We start from the raw sequence: 26,002 nt of genomic DNA, 5'->3' as shown, positions 1-26,002 counted from the left end.
ATTTTGTAACTGAGAGTGAGAACACCCTTCTGTCTGCCTTTCAATGGGGCTTTTGTTTCTGTTCTAAACACTCTGGAATCAGTAGTTATAATGCCACTCAATACACCGGCATCTTCTTTAGGACTGCTGTCTGTCCCATCTTAGCCACAGACCAGTCACATGTTCGTCATTTGTTTTAAGATTGTATTCTGGATCCTGCTCTAGATCTCAACATAGTTTCCCCGCCCCCTCCCTTCCCAAGATGTCATTGTTATCCTATTTTGCAGCTAGGTAAATTGTCCATGGCTAAGCGGAAGAGGAAAGTGGCATCCAAGCATTGCAGTTTTTCTAGTCTGGTGCTTTTCCAGACCTGCAGTGGCCATTGCAGAAAGACTGAGGGGAGATAGGTCGGAAGAGAATGGGGTCTAGGAAGTAGGAATTCAAAACTTAGAAACTTACTCTACCTTCCTTGGCACCTCACACCTTTCTTCAAGTGTGATGCAGAAACCTACTGCAATAGCATATATAAGTCGTAGAATATGTTTTTGACTTTTCTTAAGTATTTTGTTTTTACCTTAATAGGATAGACCTAATCACCTGCCCTTTAGAATATAATTTTTCCTCAAAAGTTAATTGTTAAGAACTTTTATTTGGGCTGAGTCAACTGTATGATTTTGGGGAAGTATATCAAAAAAGATAACTTCTCTGTGCCTCAATTTTCTCATTTGCAAAATGGGGATAATTCCAAACCAGACATTGACAGGTAGTGGATATATTCCTTATCTTGAATTCAATTATGGTTTCACAAGTTTACACACCTGTCAAAACCCATCAAACTGTCCACTTTAAACACTTTCAGTCTATGGTATGGCCATGAAATTGCTTTAAAGGGGTAGGGTTGTCGTGAGGAGTAAATGATAGTCGATGTTGCTGTAGCATTAGGATATTGCTTCAACAGATGAACTGTTGACTGGAAGATAGACATTCCCCTGTGCCTCAGGTGCTCCATGTTATCACAGATGCAGCTGAGTCACACACAAACAGGTAAAGTGAGGACTGGGCTTAGAGACACTAAGGGCAAGGTGATTCTTACTCATTGCCTAATCAGTGCATCTTCAGGTAGTGATGTTCACTTATGTGTAAGTAGCCTATAGGACTGGGAGCTGAGATATTTTATCAGTTGACAGGATGCTTTCATTTCTCCTGCTTTCAAGCACAATTTTAAAATAAGTCCAATTGCCTCTTCAGATCTCCTGCCTGGCACAGAATATTTAGTTACTGTCTCCAGTGTTTATGAGCAACACGAGAGCACACCTCTTCGAGGAAGACAGAAAACAGGTGAGTTGAGGTGACAATTGCTTATCAAGTGGCTTTCACTTATGATCTTAAATAACAAAATATGACCTCTAAAATGACACCTCCGTCTTTTGTGTGATGGTGGTGGTACTTATATCCTAGTTCTTTTATGATACTTGCCTTAAGCATTAAAACATGCCATATTCAAGTGTGACCCTGACTTTGAGCCACGAAGATTCTGTCTATTCTTTGGTGTTAGATCAGACCAATTTTGTCAAGGTATTTTGTTGCTTAGCTTTTAAAAAATTTCCTAAGAGGGCTTCCCCGGTGGTGTAGCGGTTGAGCACTGGGTTGCGAAGCTGCCCGCAGCCTCTACAGCGCCGGTTCGATCCCCGGCCGCCAGGCGAGCGTCCCACATGGCGCGCAGACCTCTCCTGCAGCCCGCTGCTCCCCTCAGCAGTGTATTTCATCAGTCTGCCTGCTCTGCTCTCCCCTCTGGCTCTGGTGAATTCTCTCACCCTCCCGTGCTTCTGATTGTACCCAGTGCTTGTATAAATAAATAAATAAATCTTTAAAAAAAAAATTTCCTAAGATTACCTCATAATCTCTAGTTAGAGATGGTGAATATTCCTTCTCATTAAGTGACTCTGTTCATGGCTGAGCCACACTGGCATTGTCATTAAAGTTATTTTCCCACTCTTACTAACCCGACAGATTTATCTCTTTCTACCTGATGTGATAGTAATTGACTATGAAAAGAAGTTGAATTAAATCCCACAATACTGTCCTTTCTTAAATATGAGTGTTTCTAATAATTTTCCCTCTGAAAACTTTAATTTAGTTTATCCATTAATTTATTTATTATAGTTCATTTGCTTCTAAAAAAGAGTTGTGATATCTCAACTTGGTTTGAGTATATTATTGAATAGAATCAGTGTATGTTAGTACTGAAACAAAAATTTGATGGAAGTCCTGGAGAGGTGGATTTGAACTAGAGATAAACTCTAAATTCTTGTTAATGTTTCCATTATGCACTAAATCCTCAATTCTTGGAGAATTGCCTGCTTGGTAATTTGTCCAGGATACTGTCTTATTTTTAGAAAGTGTTTTGTTTGGCATCATTATCATGCTATTGACATACCATTTCCCTCTTGAATGTAGGAAGCTTCTTTGAGATTCAAACACTTAACTTGAGAGTAGGTGATCTTGATCTTGCCTTGCTTTCAAAGAGATACTTTACAGGATAGGAACATAGAATGTTTGAACTCTGAAGTATTTGAATATATTCATTTCCAGAATATCCTAACACCTTTCTTCAAGTGTGATGCAGAAACCCACTGCAACAGCATATATAAGTCATTTGAATTACTTAGCAAAAAAAAAGGCAAACTTGAGGCCGTTTTGAACTGAGTCCATTAATGACTTTGAAATATGTATGTGGCTAAGAATCAGTGCATCATAACTTGAGGTTTATGGCAACTGATTGGGATAAGAAAAAAGGACAGAAACATTTGCTATATATCACTTTCCTCTTCTTTCCCATTTCTTAAACTGATGATGTCATTTTTTTTCCTCTCTTCTTCCCTGGGTGGGAAAATCAGGTCTTGATTCCCCAACTGGCATTGACTTTTCTGATATCACTGCCAACTCTTTCACTGTCCATTGGATTCCACCTCGAGCCCCCATCACTGGCATCAAGATTCGCCATCATCCTGACCGTGCTGGTGGAAGACCCCGAGAAGATCGAGTGCCCCCTTCTCGGAACTCCATTACCCTTACCAATCTCAACCCAGGCACAGAGTATGTGGTCAGCATCATTGCTGTTAATGGCAGAGAAGAAAGCCTTCCCTTGGTTGGCCAACAATCAACAGGTAAATTGTTTTTTGATCTGCAAAGAAACTCAGGGGACATTCTAGTCAGGTGACATCTTACATGAAATAGCTTTGTGTTGTCATGCTATGAGACATGGAAAGGGAAATGAGGGATTGTGTGAAGAAAATGTCCCTCCTAAAATATATTAAAGCAGATAATTTCAGGCATTCCTGGTGTCTAAGGGGTTAAGTCTCAGTGCTACCACCACGAAGTCCCACAGTGAAGGTCTGAGTTCGATCCCCGGCCAGGAAGCTGACCCACATGATGAAGCAGACCTCTCCTGTCTCACCCGCTGCTCCCCTCAGCAATGTATTTCAGTAGATCTGCCTGTTCTGCTCCCCCCACTCTGTCTCTGGTGAATCCTCTCACCATCCCCCTTCCCCTGCATCTCTGGCCTGCACCCCAGTTCTTCTATGCAAAAATAAAAATAATATCTTTAAAAAATAAAAATAATTTCAAACAAACTTTCAGTTATAAAATAAAACACATCACAGAAATGTAATATACATCATGGTGACTGTATTGCATATTTGAAAGTTGCTAAAAGAGTAGACCTTAAAAGTCCTCATCACAAGAAAAAAAATGTAATTATGTATGGGTGTGGATGTTGACTAGGCTTAATGTGGTGCACATTTTGCATTTTATACTACAAATCAAACCTTATATTGTGTACCTGGAACTAATAAAATGTTGATTGTCAATATATATCTCAATTAAAACAATCTTTAAGTATTTAGGACAGAACCATTGGACTTAAAAATATTTCTGAACTTAAATTAGAAAACAAAGTTTGTTCATAATTTTTAATAATGCTAATCGTATATTGTACTTACATCGTTACATGAAGGGATCATCTGGAAATGAACAAGAAGTAAATCCTGCCCATTGTTTGAAAGTTACAGCTGAGAACACGTCCCTGTGTTTTTTTTCTAGTTTCAGATGTCCCGCGAGACCTGGAAGTTATTGCTGCAACCCCCACCAGCCTGTTGATCAGCTGGGATGCACCTGCTGTCACAGTGAGATACTACAGGATCACCTATGGAGAAACAGGTGCGTCAGTCAATGCCAGTTTCCACTGTAATCAGCTCAGATTCTGCTGTGGGCCACCTAAGAGCTGGGGGGCAGACAGGTAATTAAAGAAACCTTGGCAATTCCATTCAATGGAGTATTGTCTTTTCCAAGAATACTTGGAAAATATAGAGGGATACAATTATTGGCAAAGTCAAGATAAAAAGCTGTTTGTATCATGCCCAAGGGTGGACAGTAGAGCAAAGAGAAAAAGGATGATAAGTTCACAAATATTTTATCTGTGATTTGTGTTTTTCTTTTACTTTCCTCTTTTTCATAATTTTATTTAACATGAGTATATTCCATTAAGATTTTGCAAAAGGAACACAAGATGTTCAACCCTCGGTTGAGGACTTAACCTTCCTTGCCCTAATGCTAATCTACAGTTCAGTGACATTTTAAAACTAGAATTTTTAAAAAGGAGTAACTGCAACTTTCTCCCAATTTTTTACACTTATCAGGATTTACTACATGCATAATAAATATGCCTTTCTGGTCAGACTCTATAGATAGTGTGTTTTAAGGGAATAAGCAAAAGGACTTAGGTTAATTCAATTCCTCAGCAATCCCAGCTACCTCTTAGCTCCTCATACTTTGAAGTATTCCTTTTCAAACAGGAGGAAATAGCCCCGTCCAGGAATTTACTGTGCCCGGGACCAAGTCTACAGCTACCATCACTGGCCTTAAACCTGGAGTGGACTACACCATTACTGTCTATGCTGTCACTGGCCGTGGAGACAGCCCAGCAAGCAGCAAGCCAGTTTCCATTCATTACCGAACAGGTACCCAGACTGGCTCTGTGTTGACACGGTTGTATTTAGTCAGATTGTTTTTACAATGTTCTCCTAACGTAGTTTCATTATTGTGGAACTGATTTTAATTAAGACAAAGCAACACCTGCAACTAACATTGTTTTAAATCAAAATATACCAGGTAGCCATCCCTCCTAGCCCCCCACAAGTACAGGAATATTTGTTTATTTTGCACCTAAGTCCATAAGCCTACAATAGAGACATACTTAAGAATGTTCAACATATAATTGTTAGCAAATGAATGAAAAATAGAACAGACAACTGCTTGCAATGTAGCTTCTTTGTGAATGAAGCAGCCATCTTGGGCATAGGTAATGGTGTCCAGGTACATGCCCTCATCTCCCAAAGGTAATCTCTGTGTTTCTGCAAAAGAAATGCCTGGGAGAGGTTAACAGCAATAATAGATCATGTGTTCTATACCAGAACTGGAGAGAACGTGTCTATTCTTATCCCCGTAGACTGCGGTCTCACTGGTTTTTTCCTTGGCTTTATTTGTAGAAATTGACAAACCATCCCAGATGCAAGTGACTGATGTCCAGGACAACAGCATCAGTGTCAGATGGCTGCCTTCAAATGCCCCTGTTACTGGATACAGAGTGACTACTACTCCCAAAAATGGCTCAGGACCATCAAAAACTAAAACCGCAGGTCCAGGTAAGAATAGCAGTTACACACGTATTGCAGGGTGGACAGGGTAGGACTCACAATACACTTTTTAAAGTAAATGGCCATCTTACCGCAAGTACTATGTATTTCATATCCTAACTCACAGTGTCCTCATTTATGATTAGGGCTGGAGACTGAACCTCCTACTCCTGTCATGTAGATGTTTTAGTATAAGTGCATTTCTGTTTCACATGTGTGTTTCATGTTAAATTATGAGATCCATCTTTGTATTTTTGTTTATCATGCACACTAAGGCTAACAGAATGTTCAAAATACTTTTAGTCCTTGTTTTTTTTTTTATACAAAATACTTGTGAAAACACAATCCAAAGGCACTATTTTGAAATCAACTTAATGTTCTTGTTTTTTCCCCAAGAGCAGCATCATTTATGGTTGGAGACATCCTATTGCATTTTAGAACTTATCCTTTTATGTGACTTTACTCCAACACGGTAATTTGTATTAGCAATGGACATGTTTGTCCAAGATGAAATCCATGTCTGACTCCTCCATATTTTCATAATTCTGCAAATGAAAAATCTAGGTGATTGCGTATTTGCTACTAAACTTTAAAAATTGCTGGTCTGATGACATAGATGTTATAGTGGATGACATAGATGTTATATTTGCTTTTCATTCCCTTTGCAGATCAAACAGAAATGACCATCGAAGGCTTGCAGCCTACAGTGGAGTATTTAGTTAGTGTCTATGCTCAGAACCGGAACGGAGAGAGCCAGCCTCTGGTTCAGACAGCAGTAACGAGTACGTAACTGGCACTTGCTTTTTTGTTGTCCAAATCAAATTTTGTTTTTAGGCGCCTAAATACTCTCTGCATGTCTTTGCCATTGTTCATAGTGAAAGCCAACTTGGTTATTTAGTATCTTGAGCTGAGCCCTTTACAAACATTTTTCTTCTCAGGCCAGGCATGAACAGGAGGGAAAGAAGTTGTTGACTACCATGGTTGGTCTCTGTGCTTCAAATTTCTTTTGTTTAAATGGCCTCAGCAAAATCTTATTTGCTTATAGCGAATCTTCAAAATGTTTTTGCTAGGACCTTCTTTTCTACAATGGAATGGTAAAGTTGATGGAAGTTGCCTCATGAAGTTATCATGTTGGGAGCACTTGGAGGACTGTGACTGGACCTCTATTAATGCAGATTTTCCAATGAATGGGAAAGGAAAGAGAAGTTAAAGAAAGAGTGTGACGAGATGACTCTACCAACTGAACATCAACTTTACCACCTCCAAGGCATAGAAAAGCCAAGTCTATGAGTTAGCTTTTCTAACATCACATTGCAAAGACAAATCTTGGTAGAATATCTTAAAATTGATATCAATAAATTATTAGGGACATTCTGTAGGGTGTCTTCATGTGTCATGTACACCTATGTTTTAATAAGTGATGTGACATTAGATATTTTCTAAACCAAAAAAAATAATTGAGCAAGTATTAAGTAATTTTCCATTTAATAGAGGGTTAATTGGGATTTAATTCATCAAAGAAAGTAGTATCTGCAAACTGCTTTGCATGTTACAAAAATGCTTATTTCACAACTTGCTTTTCACATAACCTCTTACCATTAATTTGCCTAACAGACATTGATCGCCCTAAAGGACTGGCATTCACTGATGTGGATGTCGATTCCATCAAAATTGCTTGGGAAAGCCCACAGGGGCAAGTTTCCAGGTACAGGGTGACCTACTCAAGCCCTGAGGATGGAATCCATGAGCTATTCCCTGCACCTGATGGTGAAGAAGACACTGCAGAGCTGCAAGGCCTCAGGCCTGGTTCTGAGTACACAGTCAGTGTGGTTGCCTTGCACGATGATATGGAGAGCCAGCCCCTGATTGGAACCCAGTCCACAGGTATATCGTTCATTGCACCACCGGTGCTCACGGGAGCTGTGGCTTTATGCCCTGCTGAAACAACTCTATTTTATCGGGCTATCAATTCCCATGTAAGGGGATTTGAAAAAAGCCTCTTTCTTAGCAAAGACCCTCTTTAAAGAGGAATAGTCGTAAATAATAAAGTTGAATTGACATGTAGACAAAATCCAATCAAAGGAATTTTTGGAGTAGCTCAGCTTATTGTAAAGTAAAACAAGGTTGTAAAGTAAACATTTGAAGATAATACTAAAATTATGAATTATTTCCTAAACTATGACTCCCCATGGTTATGCTCACTGTAGAAAGGAAAGAAGTTTGGTATCCTAGAGTTTATCTAAAAAAGGAGCCCAAAGTGGAATATTTCGTAGCAGCATGATTTTGAGAACACATGGGTAAGATCTTCCTTCTCGAATTAGATACCAAGGGCTGGGTGTATAATCTGCTTAAAGGATTGCAAATCGGCTGCTTTGGAAGTAGTTGATGGGGCAGGTGCCTTCTACAATACTTTCTCTCTCCTGTGCTTTGTTTCCAAAGCAGAGTGGAATGCTAAAGATGCAGCCTCATGACAGCCCACACCCTGGAGGTGACTGTCTGTGTTATTGCTCCTTGCTTCTCTTTTCTGCTTCCTTTGTAAGCCAATTTTCTTCTTATGCTGCACCAGAGAGAATACTTCGGATTTAGCAGCGTTATTTGCCATGGGGTTCAAATAAAAAGACAGACATGATTCTGTCTTTGGGGGAATGGAATACTTTGTGAAATAGATAATTTATACATACAAAGATAATTTATACAGGAGAAGGACTCTTGCTCATCTTTCCACACAAATGGAAAATCCATTTTAATGACCAATCAGCGAATTTGACTCCTCTTATTTTTTAAAGGAAAAACAAAAACAACTTCTAAAACCTAACGTCTGTGAGAGTTCTGGAATTTACCCAAGTATTTGCAGTGATTCTGAGCATGGGTAGATATAAAACACCTTTTTTGCAGCAAAGGTTTTTGTTCATGTTGCATCTCTTCTTATACTTTCTTGTACTGAATCTTACCTTGACCAGGAAGCCCACCTATCCAAGCAAGAACAATCTATTCTCCTTCTTGGAATTCACTTTATTTTCCCTTGTCCTTATTTCCTGTAAGATAACCTCTAACCAATGACCGTCCCAACAGCCATTCCTGCGCCAACCAACCTCAAGTTCACCCAGCTGACACCAACAAGCTTGACTGCCCAGTGGACAGCACCCAACATTCAGCTCACTGGGTACCGAGTGAGAGTGACCCCTAAGGACAAGGCAGGACCAATGAAAGAAATCAACCTTGCCCCTGACAGTACATCTGTGGTTATATCAGGACTCATGGTACGAAGCAATCTTCTCTCAATGGGAGAAAGAAAGTCCTCTCTTACATAGTTTAAGGTGGTGGGAATATAGTGTCTTAATAAATCTAATTGTGTTCTTTGTCTCTGCCATCAAACAATTTTATTGTAATTTTATATCCAATAGAATCCTTTCATGTTGACCTCAGCTTTTCCAGATGACGGAACAGAATTTTTTAAATAACTTTGAATTTTACACAGTTCTTTAAATATATTTTATTTATTTGAAAAGGTTGTGTGTGTGTTGTGGGGGTCACAATTTATATACCCATAGGCTGAATGGATGAATCTGCTGGAGTTAGGCACTCTCTGAGCTCTGTTATCTTGCCAATGAATATTCACCACTTTGTATCAACCCAGCTTGACCTCACCTTTGTTAAAACTTTTTTAATCCTAGATGTGCATACAGAAAATTGATGTATTTTTTTCATATGAGGGAAAACTTTCTAGGAGAAACTATAGAAAGAAAAGAGAGTTCAGAAATAGAATGAAACTTCGCCCTTGCTTCTTTGTGATAAGGAAAATTCATGATTTGCAAGTAATCATAAAGGACAAAACAGGGCTAATTCCCATTTGCCTCAGTATACATCAGCTTAGTATAAGTATGTAGTTTACAGCTTACTTCGGGTTAATATGAAGAATTTAAAAATTAATTTACTATAAATGTGTTGTTGATTGTATGGAAATGAACTCAATCTAGGAATTTACAGTGCTATGGTTTTGTTTATTTTTTCTTAAATTACTGTGTTTATCTTATACTGTAATGAAATGCCCAGGAGGTCACATTGCTAAAGCTTCCCTTCTTTCTAGGTGGCTACCAAATATGAAGTGAGCATCTATGCTCTTAAGGATACTTTGACAAGCCGACCAGTTCAGGGAGTTGTCACTACTCTGGAGAGTAAGTCCTCAATCTTTTTAGTATTAACAAATATTATGTATAAACAAAAATTAAACATTGACAAGTGGCTTTCTAAATCACTAAGTTAACAGTGGAATGGAATGATTTCCAATTTGGAAATTGCTTGGCTTGCTTGTCTCTAACTTACAACAGCCACTTTTTATGCCCTCCAGAAAGCAGTGTATGCACACACATAGAATAGAAGCACGTCATAATGCTAGAACATAGGTGTTATGGACCAGGATGAACAATTTACTCTTCTTGTCAGAATCTGTTTTTATAGAGTTGAGTTTGGGGAAGACATGACAGTTTCTGCTATATCTTATTTATTTTTAAAGATTTATTTATCTATGCATACAGGAACTGGGTTGTAGGCCAGAGGTGGGGGTGGGGGGGTAGAAGATTCACTAGAGACAGAGTGGGGAGCAGAACAGATAGGTCTACTGAAATACACTGCTGAGGGGAGCAGCAGGTGAGACAGGAGAGGTCTGCTGCACCATGTGGGTCAGCTCCCTAGCCAGGGATTGAACTTGTGCTACAGTGACTGCGGACAGCTTCACAGTGCTGCACCTTAACCCTTTGTGCCACCAGGGAGACCCCTCTGCTATATCTTTTTTTTTTTTAAGATTTGTTTATTTATACAAGAATTGGGTTTACAGGCCAGAGGCACGGGCGGGTGAGAGAATTCACCAGAGACAAAGCAGAGAGAAGAACAGGCAAACAGACCAAAAACACTGCTGAGGGGAGCAGGGGGCAAGGCAGGAGAGGTCTACTACGCCATGTGGGAATCTCCCTAGCCAGCTGGGAATTGAACCTGCACTTCAGAGGCCTCAGACAGCTTCACAGCGCTGTGCTCAACCCGCTATGCCACCGGGGAGGCCCCCTCTGCTATATCTTCACAGTACAATAAGTATTGAACAAAATTGAGCCCAGCTCCCAGCTTTCTGCCATATCAATAACTCCTAGTATTCCCTTCAGAAATTACATAAAGCATCAAAGTTTCTTTATCTATAAAACAGGGATGGTGTTGTACCTACTGAGAGAGAAATGTGAAGCCCTATGAAAACGACAAAATACTAACAACACATTTATACATTATTGCTAACTGACCATATTACTATAACTCCTTCTACACATATTTTACATTATCATAAATTAATACTGTTAACACGTACTGAGGTATTAGTAGATACCATGAAGTCAGCCTATTGGCAGTACCTGGAAAGCTTTTAGTAAGAAAGAAAGAAAGAGAGAAAGAGAGAAAGAGAGAGCGAGAGAGAGAGAGAGAGAGAGAAAGAGAGAGAGAAAGAGAGAGAGAGAGAGAGAGAGAGAGAGAGAGAGAGGGAGGGAGGAAGGAAGGAAGGAAGGAAGGAAGGAAGGAAGGAAGGAAGGAAGGAAGGAAGGAAGGAAGGAAGGAAGGAAGGAAGGAAGGAAGGAAGGAAGGAGAATATTTCCATATTTGTTAATTACTGTCCACCTCTGACTGCCACAGAAGAAAATCTGTACCTTATTTATTTATTTAAAAAAAAATTTTTTTTGAAGATTTTTTTATTTCTTTTATACAAGAACCAGGGTACAGACCAGATGTGCGGGAGGGTGAAAGGATTCACCGGAGACAGAGCGGGGAGCAGAACAGTCAGACTGACGAAATACACTGCTGAGGGGAGCAACTGGTATGACAGGAGAGGTCTGTCACACCATGTGGCATCCTCTCCGGCCGGCCAGGATTGAACTGGCACTGCAGAGGCTGTGAACAGCTTCACAACGCGGTGCTCAACTGCCTGCGCCACCAGAGGAGGCCCTGTACCTTATTTAGTCCCATGTAGGGGTGGATGCATTTGGTGTATCAAAAGTCTTTTTTTTTTTTTTTTTTTTTTTTTGTATAGAGGCATGCTTTATTTATTTGTTTGCTGGTCTGTTTGTTTGTTTTGTTTATACATGCACTGGGTACAGTCAGAAGCGCGGGAGGGTGAGAGAATTCACCAGAGCCAGAGCAGGGAGCAGAGCAGGCAGAAGGACCGAAGTACACTGCTGAGGGGAGCAGCGGGCGGCAGGAGAGGTCTGCGCGCCATGTGGGACCCTCCTCCGGTGGCCGGGGAGCAGCCGGGGATAGAACCGGCGCCGCAGAGGCCGCGGGCAGCTTCGCAACCCAGCGCTCAACCGCTGCGCCACCGGGGAGGCCCTCAAAAGTCATATTTTCAAGTATCAATTCCTAGCCTGAGAGAGCCCTCCAGGGGCTTACTTCCAGCTTTGATCCCTGCAGATGTCAGCCCTCCTAGACGGGCCCGCGTGACGGATGCCACTGAGACCACCATCACCATCAGCTGGAGAACCAAGACGGAGACCATCACCGGCTTCCAGGTGGAGGCCGTCCCGGCAAATGGCCAGACTCCAATTCAGAGAATCATCAAGCCAGATGTCAGGAGCTACACCATCACAGGTCAGAGCCCTCGCTGCACTGAATCCATCTCTGAACTGCTTCTCCCAGCATAAATTAACTTAATGGGTATTTCACCACATATCCTGTTTAAATATATTTTCAATTTATCATCACCCAGCTATAGTTTTTTAAATCTTATTTTCATACTATGATCAGAAATAGTCTTGTGCATGAATGTCTGACTGTCTGATGGTTGACAGAAAAATAGCACAGGCTTCCTTCCCCAAATTTAATTTTTTATCAGTGTACCCTTTCTTAAAAAAAAAAAAGTGTGACATAACTCTTAGAGCCAAAAGTAACTACACGGTGATATGTAGTGCTTAACATCAATGTAGATTATAAAGAAAATTAAATTTTTAGAAAGCAAAGCAGCACTACTTTAAAAATCAAAGGTGTAATCAGAGAATGCTCAATATCTGAATCACATTAGGTCTTACTGTGATTTAAAGTTCTGATTCCATTAACCAACCAGCAACTAACTGATTACACTAAAGACAAAACACAGTCCATAGGTGGTCACGACCCTCATCCTTCGGGACGGCGACTATTTTGTATTTTAGAAATTATTTTGACCCAATGTTTTTGTGTGCATCCATGATTTTCTTTTGCGATGTGTTTCTTACAAACAGTCAACACCCATACTGGGTTCTAATTTATTGTTTAAATGGAACTACTTCTAAGTTCATATAAATAGAAGATGATAGAGGAGCCATGAAAATTGCTGATGAGTTTGAAAGTTTCTATGAAATCAAAATCAGATAAAAATCATCATCTCTTCCCAAATCCCAGGTTTACAACCAGGCACCGACTACAAGATCTACCTGTACACCCTGAATAACAATGCCCGCAGCTCCCCTGTGGTTATCGACGCCTCTACAGGTACCTCCATTCTCTAGTGAAGAAAGAGCACGATGAATAGGTGATTAGTCACATGCATATAAGAAACAGAGGAGGCTGAAGTGTTTGCATTCTAGATCACAGTGAATCATTTTTACAGTTTATACAACCCTCAGATTCTCTCCAGTCTTTTTATAAGGGCTGGGAAGGAGTATGGGAATAAAAACTAATTTTGTTTCTTTACAGCTATTGATGCCCCATCCAACCTGCATTTCCTGGCCACCACTCCCAACTCCTTGCTGTTTTCGTGGCAGCCACCCCGTGCCAAGATTACTGGCTACATCATCAAGTACGAGAAGCCTGGGTCCCTGCCCAGAGAAGTGGTCCCTCGGCCCCATCCTGGAGCCACCGAGGCTACTATTACTGGTACTGCTGCTTTCTTGCTGCTATGTCTTTACTCTCTGGGACACACACAATGCTAACAGACTCCAGCTGTCCTGGATGCTCTACTCTGAGATTAAAAGCCCTCCTTTTATCAAAAAGCATTGCTAATTTCCAAAAGCATTCTCTGTGTAGGAGTTAGAGAGCTCACGATATCTCAAAAGGCATCAATTCATGAAAATGTGACAATTTCAATGCTGTAGTAATGACATGACTGTCTTCTTATCCAGTCCTAGAAAAAGACCCTTCTTCAAAACAAGCTAGCTCCTGTGATCCTGTCCTCTCATCAGCACCCAAAGAGCTGATGATCTTGCAAAACTGGCTAGAGTGCCCTTATTACCCAATTTCACAGAATAGGTCACTAGGCAAAATGAATCTTCACTGCCCCCATTGGAAAGAATTCCTGAAATGAGAATAAGAAGTGTCCGTTTTGGTGGGAAAGATCATAGGCTTCTGGTGCATTGTCTTTCCAAAAGATCAAATTTTTAAACTTGTTATTAGATATTATTTGGACTTAAAAATCCTATAGTACATACAGACACCAGAAGGTGACACTACTTTTTGTTAGAAGTCTGGAGACAGGAAAATAGAATCACATGGGAGTTGTTGAATGGGATTCTTCTACAGGGGCCAACAAGGATGGGTCTCTCTGTCCTACTGAGCACTTACTTTTGTCTATCTTTCCACTGATCCCAGCACTATAGCCACCCGGTGATTAGGTGTGCATAGATCCACATGTACAAACTGCAGTGACTGCTCTCAAATGTCTGTTGCATGGTGGTGTACAATGCCGAAAAATTTTCTTGAATTCAAAAGGCAGTAAGACCACATATTCAGAGACTACTCAGGAAAAGTTAGCACCAAAGTGTCAGTAGCATCAGGTGTCAAATTTGATAGATCATTAATTTGCTAAGTGGTCATCGTCTGCAGAATATTTGGGTGTTTGTGGAAGAAAAGCAAAGTAGAAATTTTGCCTTTGAAGAGGCTGACAGCCAGCTGGAGCGAGGATTCTTGTTCCCAATCGTGTCTCCTGCTGAAGTGACTCCTCATGACCAGCTGAGCCCATGGTTGTCCTGCTCTGTCCTTCCTCAGGTCTGGAACCAGGTACGGAGTATACAATTCACATCATCGCCCTCAAGAACAATCAGAAGAGTGAGCCTCTGATCGGGAGGAAAATGACAGGTAAGAAGTGCCTTTGGGTAACTAACAGGAGATGACGCAAAACTAATCATAAATGACCAGCTTTGCAGTGAATGTGTTCTCCATGTTTAGATACATTTTTCATGGAATTTTATCTTCTGACAGACAAGTTCTATTTTTTGATAGCAGGCATGACCTACCATATCTGCGGAGTTCAGTTTTATTTTTTTCTTAACCCATGGCTATAAAGTCTTTTATTCACCTTCTAAAAAATCCAAACCAGGTATTAAAATGTAAATGCTGTTCTTCTAGACCTTCTGTTGAAGTGAATTTTTTTAAAAAAGAAAACAAATTTGGTTTCTGAAACTTGAAACGAAATAATGTGTTTTTTTAATCCACTTTGAATTTAATTTGAATAAAATGCTAAATATATGCTGATCGCAGATTTTCAGAATAACATATATGTACTTTTATATGTTTTGAACATTTCAAACTGAAAAGTTGTTGAGCCGAACTGCTGAAATTTTCATCTTCAGATGCTGATTTACTTAGTCTGGGTCTAGGCTTTATACATGATTCTCAAATGAAAGCAAGAAAACGCTACATATCTTGGTTCCATTGGACTTAATTTAAGCAGAGGCAGCTTGTATGGGGCTCAGCGGTTCAAAGCTTTGTGTGTATGATCAATTCATACTAACACTTTTTTCGTTCTCAACCATAAAGAAAGCTTTGAGAAAAATGATAAAGCTTTCTTTCCGGAAAAAGTGTTTTGTGATCTCAGAACTGCTCATTTTCTGGAGGCTTTGATCGGATTGATGCACAGATTATGTTACCTGAATTGATGGTGATTCCTACTGCTAATTCTGGGAGCTTAACACGCTTTGCTTTTTTGGCTCTAACCTCTCTTGGATAGACGAGCTTCCCCAACTGGTAACCCTTCCACACCCCAATCTTCACGGACCAGAGATCTTGGATGTTCCCTCCACAGTTCAAAAGACCCCTTTCATCACCAACCCTGGGTATGACACTGGAAACGGTATTCAGCTTCCTGGCACTTCTGCTCAGCAGCCCAGTGTCGGGCAACAAATGATCTTTGAGGAGCATGGTTTTAGGCGAACCACACCGCCCACAATGGCCACCCCAGTAAGGCATAGGCCATATTCGCCGAATGGAAATGAGGAGATCCAAATTGGTCATGCCCCCAGAGGAGATGTAGACCACCACCTCTACCCCCACGTTCCGGGCCTCAATCCAAATGCCTCTACAGGACAAGAAGCTCTCTCTCAGACAACCATCTCTTGGACCCCCTTCCAGGAAAGCTCTGAGTATATCATTACATGTCATCCAATTAGCGTTGACGAAGAACCCTTACAGGTAATTATTCTCTTTGCTTCTGCCTGGGCAGCCCTCCGAGAAGTAAGCTGAGAGACTGAAGTGACTAGAGCTTTGATGTAAAGTGGCTACACTTCTAAGACCTCCCAGGAAGGTGGCATGTTTGAGTCCTGACTTTTAAAAGCTCATTATGGCTCCACTTAGGGAGAGGTGCCTGAGACTGTCAGTAGCTTTTATTTAGTAGAGAGAATGAAGCAATTTCTATTTTTCTCACACATTTGACGCTCCTTTTGTAACACAAAGCAACAATCTAGAAAAGAGACAGAAATATTCTGAATTGACATTTGTGTGAGAAGGCTGAAACACCATCCTCACAGTTTGTCCTTGAATCCCATTATCTGCAATGTGTCTGCAGAGAAAGCACTAGGTGAAGCTGTGCATATCCACTGTTGTAAGTGATTGATTCTCTAAGACTTCTATTCTTTAATTTGTCATGCTGGTATCAATTTTTATTGTGTTCATTTATTCTTAGAAAGTGGCAGAATTTAACATTCTGACTACACTGTAGAAGATGTATGAGCTTAGAAACATGAATTTGAGGATTTGCCAAAGTATTTTCAAGACCTGTGTTGGGGTGAAATGCCATTTTGTACAGGATAAATATATCTCCACGTGAAACAGTGTCATGTTTTATGGGAAGGGGGCTTGGCCAGGGTTTCCAGTAGGCTTGTAGGACCTGTGACTCGTAGGGTGAGTCTGTAGAATTACTGATGACTGGGGAATGCTGAAGTAGATTGTTGGCAGGAAAATCTGGCAGGTAGAAATGATGGTCCCTTGCCCTCGTTCTATTTCTCTCCTCTGCTGATTGGGACCTTTACACCTTCAATTTTATTTGCCTCCCTTTGCTTTATATACACAGTGAGAGTTATGGACAAAAGAATAGGGACGCATCATGTCCATTCCTCATTCTAATGCTTTCTTCCTCACTTTGGATGTGCCAATAATTGCAGTTCCGAGTTCCTGGAACTTCTGCCAGTGCCACCCTGACTGGCCTTACCAGAGGGGCCACTTACAACATCATAGTGGAGGCCCTGAAGAATCATGAAAGGCACAAGATTCGGGAGGAGCTTATTACTGTGGGCAACTCTGGTATGTGAGCCCCTGCATTACTCAGCGCAGCCTCCCTTCTGGATGACACCAGAGATGCTCTTGTTTGTTCACTGTTCCTTTGCTGCTGTTGTCTTTTGTCTTTGGGAAATAGGGCTGTGAAGTTAACAAGCAAATTTAAATGCATTAATTTTCCCTCTTTGTATCCAAGAATCTTTATACATGCACAGTCTCAAACACTGATGTGATGATAGACCTGGTGGGAACTTCAGATCTGTCACCCAGCACTCGGAGCAATTCGAGCGAGCATGTAATAGAGGACACATGTCTCCTGACCCTCTCTATCTCACCATGCTACTGTCCTTCTGAGTGATTTTTAAGTTTCCGCGTGGATTACCTGTGCAGGAAATCCCCCATCTGCACCATTAGGGCAACTGGTTCTGTTTCTCATGTAAACTGCAACCAACATAGCCCATTTCTGTACAAAGAGCTCCCTTATTCCAATGTTATTTCAATTTTTTTTTTTTTTCCCTGAGTGTATAGATCCAGAACCCTGATCAGCAGAGGTTACAAGGCCATTGACCTTGGTCGGATCTGGGAAGACTTTTAGGCCTACAACAGCTGAAGATTCACTAAGAAATATCAATTAGGAAATAATCAAATCCATGAATCTTGAATCTTCCAGCTAGAGGGCTCTATTTCACATCAGCAGGGAGTGCTTAGTTCTGTCTGCCACGTGACAGGCTTTATTCTGAGGGTCAGTTACTTAATCTCAGTCTGCCTCCTCATTCGACAGATGACTGTGCTCTTTTACTTGTGTGAACACCTGTGAATGAAGGAGGTGGATAGTCCGTGGGGGGATGGAATGGTTTTGTGCTTGTATTATATATCCATGGTCATGCACACCTTTTGCCTTTTGTGGTCTTGAAGGAAACTTACAAGAGCACAGAGGTATTTGTGCTTTTCCACATGGTTGCTCGAAAACGATTTCATCTTTGTAACTTTAGTCAGTGGAATTTTAACTTCTGGTTATTTTTAGAGTATTGAAACCCCTAGTATCAGTTTACATTCCCTTCATTTTTCTTTCTGTCTCCTTATTCCCAGCAGCACCATTCTGCTTTCTAGCCAAGTTGTCCTGCTTTGAGACATTTCAGATTCCTTAGTTTTTTCCAAAATCTATTTTCTTCCAAAGTGATGTCTTTTCAAATATTAGGCACTTCAAATATCTGCTGAGTATAAGCTTTTGAGTTTTACCCTGTATAAAAGTATACAAACAGTGGGATTTAAACTCATACTAAGTTTGCTTATTTATTTTTAGAGAATAACTTGAAGCCTACTTTGTTTGCATAGATTATTTTAAAATAAACTTCCCCAAAACAGAAGTACCAAGATCTTAGGCAACATGAAGAAACTCCATTACCTATTCCTAAGATATCATATTCTATTACTTCCTCCTATTTGGAACAGTTAATTTTATTGACAAGTCTAGAATTTTTTCACTAATACACACAAAAAAACAATAATAGTGAAGATCACAGTATGATAGTATATAAAAATGCCAGAACTTTTTTTTTCTCTTTTCTTTTTTTTTTAAATATTAAATTTTATTTTTATATTCCCCCATACAATTGCAAACGCCCCATTCTGACCCCAATCCTTCCCCTCCCGCCCCCACCCCCCACCCCCCAAAAAGTGTCTCTGGTTCATAGTTTTTTGTTGATTTTGATTTTCACTTTCTTATAGTTATTCATTTTCCTGGTCCCTTATTTAAGTTTTCTAGATTCCTGCTATGAGTGAGACCATCCGGTATTTTTCTTTTTCTTTTTGGCTTATTTCGCTGAGCATGATCCCTTCCAGCGCCATCCATGTTGCTGCAAATTGCATGTGTTTATCTTTTTTGAATGCTGAGTAATATTCCATGGTGTATATGTACCACATCTTCTTGATCCAGTCATCTATTTTTGGGCATTTGGGCTGTTTCCAAAGCTTAGCTATTGTAAACAGTGCTGCTATAAACATAGGGGTGCAGGTGCTCTTTGGAATTGATGTTTCTGTGTCCTTTGGGTAAATACCTAGGAGTGGAATTGCTGGATCATATGGAAGCTCTATGTTTAGTAGGTCCAGAAATCTCCATAGTGGTTGGACCAGTTTGCACTCCCACCAACAGTGCAGAAGAGTTCCTTTTTCTCCACACCCTCGCCAACATTTGTTGTTGCTAGTTTTTTTAATATGTGCCATTCTCACTGGTGTGAGATGGTATCTCATGGTAGTTTTGATTTGCATTTCCCTGATTACAAGTGATGTTGAACATTTTTTCATATGTCTGTTGGCCATTTGCATTTCCTCTTCAGAGAAGTTTCTTTTTAGCTCTTCTGCCCATTTTTTGACTGGATTATTTTCTTTGTTGTTGCTGAGTCTCATCAGCTCTTTGCAGATTTTTGTGATCAGTCCTTTATCATTAGTGTTGGGTGCAAAAATGTTCTCCCAGTTGGTGGGGTTTCTCTTTGTTTTTGTTATTGTCTCTTTTGCTGTGCAGAAGCTCTTTAATTTGATGTAGTCCCAGCTGTTTATCTTTGCCTTCACTATCACTGCTTTGGGTGATGTGTCTGTAAAGATGTCTTTGATGTGCAAATCCCGTAGTGTTTTGCCTATATTTCCTTCTATGTATTTTATGGTTTCAGGTCTTATGTCTAGTTCTTTAATCCAAAAAATGCCAGAACTTTTGCATTAAAAACAAACTATGGCCTCTGGTAATTATTCTTTATTTGGTGAATACTTCCTAAGTGTTGGAAATGGACCAGTGCTTTGAATGCATGGTCTCCTGTAATCATCACAAGACCCCTAGCAGGTAGATATTTGTCTACAGGAAGACTTTTTACATATTATCACCATAGAACAAATGAGGAAAGTAAGGTAAGGAAATGTGAAGTCACTAGCTTAAAATCACCCAAGTAGTGCTGGAGAAGTATTTCCTGTCTTGCCTCCCCCTGAAGCTCTTTACTAGCTTAAATTGCCTCAACATCTGTCCCATGTTCTATAAACTAGATTTTCCAGAAATTATGTTAGTTTTGGAACTAATTGCAGGTATGAAAGACGAGCTCCTTGTAAGAGCTCTGTGGCAAGTGTCCACTGTCCGTCTAAGCATTCTTTATTGGAGTGGTTGATACACTGATAGAATAGATAATGCTCTGAGAGTTTTGTTTTCTGTAAAGTCATTATATATGAAAATTCTGCTTTCTTACAGTCCAATAAGATTTTTTTTTTCTCTCGCTTTTCCCTCCCTTTCTTCATATAGTGGACCAAGGCCTAAACCAACCTACGGATGACTCCTGCTTCGACCCCTACACGGTTTCCCATTATGCCATTGGAGCGGAGTGGGAGCGATTGTCTGAATCTGGCTTTAAGCTCTCGTGCCAGTGCTTAGGCTTTGGCAGTGGTCATTTCAGATGCGATTCATCTAGTGAGTAGCTTGCTTTATCCATCTCTTCCAGTCCCATGCATTCGCCCAGTATGCCAGGCAAGCATGTTTGGGAGACACAAGCTCTTCCAAACATGGAGCAAACCAGGGCAACTGCTTGACTCAAAGTAACATTTTGCATCATAGAAAAATGATGGGAAATTTTACTTGTTGAATAGCGCTTTATTTCAAAAGTTGTGTGACATGTGACTGTTCATTAAAAACAAGTTCATGGTGGTAATATTATTTTCTCATTTTTTTCCTGTAAAAATGGATGAATAAAGTTAAACTCTTTGGAGTCAGGTCTAATAAAGATTATTAGAGACAGAAGGAGCTTCCACATTTCTTAGTGATGTGCAAGCTCAGAGGTAGGCATTTATATTCATATATTCACAAACACTGTCTCTTTCAACATTAGCCAAATGCACATTATATCCGAGTGTACAGACACACTCACATCACACCAGTACACACATCACACATACACAGCAGTTAGCCCAGTCATTTAGAGAGGATTGTTATCAACTTCAATAGACAAATATTTGATTTTCAAATTATAAAGGCATTTTAATATTTTTAATTGCTTCTTAGTTACAGTAATTCTAGGAATTTCCTAGAATTATACTTTGAGATTTAGTATCAGAATTTATAACCTTTCATTTATGCTTTGTTTTTAAATATGATTATGGGTGACAATTGGTTTATTTTTATAGGTTTTAAGCATTTGACTTACAAGCAAGCCTCCCATAAACATTTCAGAAATTACACTAGAAGAAATAAAACAATGTATTTTTTTAAACTTTCAGTCATTTACTTAACTTGTATATATCAGACAGTTTAATTTAGACTGAAATATACAGCTAATTTAAACTGAAATATACAACTAATTTTTTTCAATGAGGATGGAAATACAGAGAAGTAGCAGTGTTCTGCGCTGCCCTGGAGGTGGAAGTTTTAACATTGGCATCAACTAGGTGGCTTTTCATTTCTGAAACTGAACTACTTTTAAGTTTCTCTCCCCTAAGAACTATACAGGTGCAGTTGTGGGAGCAGAACTGTAAGTTGATTTATATGATTCACATAAGAATCATATAAATATGATCCACATAAGAATCATATAAATATATTAAAGAATTCTTACATAAATATGATCAAAGAATTCTTTGCTTAGATGTCATAATTATATTGTACCTTTTCAAATTGTTGATAAATTAAACAAAGTACTGTATTATTATGGAGACTTTTAAGGTGAGTTTTTTTTAATGTAAATCTTTTGAGATTAAAATGTTATCTTTACAGTAAGATATATTATAAAGATAATATAACTTGACTATCAGATATCCCTCAAAACCATTTTTATTTGTAGGCATGATAACCACTGATCATTTTACTTTTCTTTATTTTGTCTTGATACACAGATTGATTCTTATTCTCCCCATTTACAAGGAACAGGTTGTGGAGGAAACCAACTGATGGATTTTTTTTTCTTTTTTAGTTAATTGAACTACTTTGTACCCAGGATCTCTGCATTTCCAGAAAAGCGATTTTACATCTATGATCTATTCCTAAAAGACTACTCAAATCCTATTTTAGTCTTTCCCAATTTTAAACCTTAATAGTGAGAATGCAAATGAAGGTCATTGACTATTCTTCTGACATGATAATAGTGGAATAAATTGCATCTTAAAATATCCTAGAAAATGTTCAATGGTAAGGATAATATCTTCAAACCTAACAAAAAAGTAGTTAGGCATAGGGATTACGATCTTTTACTTTTCTTGCCCGTCCTCCCAGAATCCTGTGACGTGTCCGGTGTGCTCACCGCCCTGTGAGTCATAACGCACTGTTAACTCTGTCCCTCTGGCTCCCCACCCCACAGAATGGTGCCACGACAACGGCGTGAACTACAAGATTGGAGAGAAGTGGGATCGTCAGGGAGAAAACGGCCAGATGATGAGCTGCACATGTCTTGGAAACGGAAAAGGGGAATTCAAGTGTGATCCTCGTACGTAGCCACAGATCATTTTTAGTGCCTCATTCAGTACTCCCACGTTCATCGCCAAGCTATAACTCCCATCACAGAAATGACTGGCGATGTTACATCTCCTTGAGGAAGGAACAGTGGGTTTTTAGTCTTTTGATTTGGGAAAGCGGAGACAAGCTTCAAAAATGAACTATGATTTAATGTTATTACAGCACTTTAGCACTCTTCTGACTGGAGTATTTTGATCATAATCTCCAATAAAATGTTAGAGGAAAGCTTTAGTGGTCTTCAGATTCAGCTTTTAGAATATGGTCTCCCTCTTCCCATTGAACCTTTCTGGTTAATTAGATCTGGTGTTTGGAAATGCTGCCTTAAGATCTAGAAAGCATTAACCCTCTTGTAGATAATTCTCACAAAGGTATGGGATTTGGGCTGTGTTGATACAATGTTGGGAGAGAAACAGACCCCACCTGTAACTTGGGGTCAGATTTGTTTTATTATTCTCAGTCTGATATGTACTGACTTATGGCTTCATGTAGATGAGACGACGTGTTACGATGATGGGAAGACATACCAAGTGGGGGAACAGTGGCAGAAGGAGTATCTCGGGGCCATCTGCTCTTGCACATGCTTTGGAGGCCAGCGGGTAAGACCTGATGTGCCAGGCTCCTTGCAATCTCAATAATATAAAGGGGAGGCATCTGCAGTGGTCATTAAGAATTAACCTTCCTATGTGTGTGCTCTATACACCGTATATCAGAGCTTCTCATGAAAGGTTAAAACACCTCATTTCCTGTTGGCACATAGCTATTGACTTGAGGGTCCTAAATATCCTTCCTCAGTTTACCTTCCTAAGAGTCTCGCTCCATACCACACCTTCTATTCTCAGGCTATTGTTCAGCAACTAAAGTGTTAAGTCCTGAGTATCATTGGGCCTCTGATTCCATTCTGACGGACAAGGGCCCCTGTGGCATTGTTGGGAAATAATAATAATAGTTCATAAGATAAGATTGCTTTCAGTAATAACGTATGCATCATTTAATCAAACTCCTTTCAGTTATATTTCATATCGTGGGTCTAAGAAAATACCACTTCTTTATAACCTCTTGCAAGCCAAAAATAGATTCCTGCTTCAGGTCTAGCAGTGTGCTAAGGAATATGGGACAGAGGGAATGAGAATTGGTTCTTGTTCTTAGTGTTATCATTGGAGATATTAAATTAGCAAACACTGAAAGTCAAACTAATTAAGGTTCTGAGTGGGTCTGACAGATACAGTTCTCAGGTAACTGGAATAAGCAAGAAAGGTTTCATGGATCAGAGAAGCGTATGCTGCCTGGGGTGAGATTTACTGGTTGATGCCTTTGGCGTTAGCAGGTTGCAGGTATTCAGGAAATGTGATGGGAAATGGTTTTTAGGAAGATGAATCTGGCAGCAGGGAAAGGTTTTCAGAGGTCTGGATCTGCCCACACCTGGAGACCTGGGGCAGCCCATGGAAACTGGTCTGGTCTCATTCTGCCCCTAGTGGCTTAATGGGGAGGGAATCGCTCCCCCTCTGATGGAAGCTGTAGGTTCTTTTTCTGTGTCTCATTAACACAAAGATGGTAATTAGAGAACTCAGTGAGAATCCAAGTGCTTGGACTGAAGTGTGTGATAGCACAAGTGTGACAGCAAGAATTTGTTGGGAAGTGGGTCTTGGTCTCACTTCATTCAGCACTTGAAACCTCTCGTGTGTGTGCCACCTATTCTGTTATAAAGCAAAGTGCTAAGTGAAACTCTTTAAGACTGGGATTGGGAGGGCAATGTATTATTCTGTGAATAGGGACTTACCCACACTATAATATGCTTTTAAGTGGAGCTCTATGTCTGAAATATTTAAGTAACAATATAAGAAGATAATTGTGTTATTTAGGGTTCTTGTGGTTGTAAGAGAAAAGCGCAAATCAAGTTAACATAGGCAAAAAGAGTCAAGGTCTCCCAGCTTTAGGGCTGCTCCAGCTATGGCTTCCCCAGACCAGGCTCTCCTGTGCTTATTCCTTGTTGTGGCTTTGTCCTCCAGAAGACTCCCCATGAATGGTGCCACAGACGGTCTCCATTAGTTCCACGTTTATCTTCTACCAGTCTAGGAGCAGTGGTGAAAGCTTAAGTTTGCTCACTTTTCTAGCAAAAGTCTCAGGAGGAGCCTCACTGGGCCAGCCTGGTCCCATTTCCATTCACATCCCAGCTCCAGCCAGATGAAATGCAGCCACATCACTGGGCGTGAAGGTCTGGAAGGGGTGGCAGTGTGGTGCCTGAAAGAGCTTGGCAGGCGTCATTGGTTCTCAGCCCACCAAGTTCCCGTGACTCTCCCGCTCCCTCTAAGTAGGCCCCTTTGGGTCTCAGTTCCTTACTTTTTATGAAATGAGGGTGTTTGCTTGCCCTTGTCATCACAGGTCCCTTTTAGGAACACTTGTGTCATCTAGTACAGAAGCTTACTGAGGAAGCTGGGACTGGAGTGAGCCTTAGCAGTTTGATGGGGTTTGAATGAGAGGACATTTCAGGAAAAGCCTAGAAAGGCATCTGTGAGATGTGAATAGGAAGTCAAATGCCTTCTCTGTGTTATGAAAGCGTGAAGTCATAACTGCCTTAGTGAGTTGTGGTGATCTCAGTTTACCTATCACAAACCCCACTAACTTTATGTCTTTCTTCTCAGGGCTGGCGCTGTGACAATTGTCACAGACCAGGTGGAGAACCCGGTCCCGAAGGCTCCCCTGGCCACACCTACAACCCATACTCACCTAGATATCACCAGACAACAAACACCGTAAGTGTATCTACAGCTGAACGTTCCCCCCAAATTCAGCTAGACATATGGAGGGGCTCTCTTCCTTTAAGTACCTTTCTTCCAAGTGAACTGAAACTTTTCCACTTAATTTTTAGGCTTTTAAAATTGTACTATTTTTTATTAGGTGAAAAATAAAATTGGTTTACAATACTGAATGTGATTTAGGGATATAGGATCACACCTCTTCAGATGCATGTCCCCACACCATACCCACCACCAAGGCACCCACAATCCTTTTCCACAATCCATTGGGCTCCCTCCCCCTTTACTCACCAACACCCTCCCCCCAATTTTTAAAAATATTGTAAATTTCTTAAGACTTACTATATCCATAATATAATTAAGTTCTAATGTAACCTAACAGTGTACTGGACAAACTTGAACATCTTTTGTCTGGTCCACTGCTAGGTCCATGAAGCTATAAATATTCTCCAACCTATAAGTTACAGTCATAGATCTCTCCTCCCCCCCTTATTTCTGTACACTTTCCAGTATCTGCTGCTAATTTTGCTTTATTTTAACAGAATGTCAACTGTCCGATTGAGTGCTTCATGCCTTTAGATATACAGGCTGACAGAGAAGATTCTCGAGAGTAA

General features: G+C 40.2%; 1 protein-coding gene across 11 annotated transcripts in view; it reads left to right on the top strand.

Moving 5' to 3' along the window:
- The window catches only part of FN1 (fibronectin 1), a gene marked incomplete at both ends in the record, with an annotated part of 67,600 nt that extends 41,598 nt beyond the window's left edge, over window positions 1–26,002 (top strand). For 2 of the 11 annotated variants that reach the window (XM_084245756.1, XM_084245751.1), the window contains 20 exons: window positions 1,228–1,317; window positions 2,877–3,146; window positions 4,081–4,197; window positions 4,833–4,997; window positions 5,526–5,681; window positions 6,341–6,454; window positions 7,287–7,556; window positions 8,745–8,932; window positions 9,760–9,847; window positions 12,111–12,287; window positions 13,077–13,166; window positions 13,371–13,550; window positions 14,658–14,747; window positions 15,619–16,079; window positions 17,048–17,186; window positions 20,440–20,604; window positions 22,481–22,606; window positions 23,125–23,231; window positions 25,275–25,385; window positions 25,931–26,002. In XM_084245756.1, the coding sequence (XP_084101882.1) occupies window positions 1,228–1,317; window positions 2,877–3,146; window positions 4,081–4,197; window positions 4,833–4,997; window positions 5,526–5,681; window positions 6,341–6,454; window positions 7,287–7,556; window positions 8,745–8,932; window positions 9,760–9,847; window positions 12,111–12,287; window positions 13,077–13,166; window positions 13,371–13,550; window positions 14,658–14,747; window positions 15,619–16,079; window positions 17,048–17,186; window positions 20,440–20,604; window positions 22,481–22,606; window positions 23,125–23,231; window positions 25,275–25,385; window positions 25,931–26,002 (3,176 nt within the window). The remainder of the gene's footprint in view (window positions 1–1,227; window positions 1,318–2,876; window positions 3,147–4,080; window positions 4,198–4,832; window positions 4,998–5,525; window positions 5,682–6,340; window positions 6,455–7,286; window positions 7,557–8,744; window positions 8,933–9,759; window positions 9,848–12,110; window positions 12,288–13,076; window positions 13,167–13,370; window positions 13,551–14,657; window positions 14,748–15,618; window positions 16,080–17,047; window positions 17,187–20,439; window positions 20,605–22,480; window positions 22,607–23,124; window positions 23,232–25,274; window positions 25,386–25,930) is intronic. The other 9 variants (XM_084245753.1, XM_084245761.1, XM_084245760.1 and 6 more) reach the window with 6 other exon arrangements.

This window comes from Talpa europaea (assembly GCF_964194135.1).
Source record: "Talpa europaea genome assembly, chromosome: 1".
Classification (NCBI taxonomy): Eukaryota; Metazoa; Chordata; class Mammalia; order Eulipotyphla; family Talpidae; genus Talpa; species Talpa europaea.
Note: the sequence above shows the minus strand (reverse complement) of the source record. Positions and strands in the feature narration are given on the sequence as shown.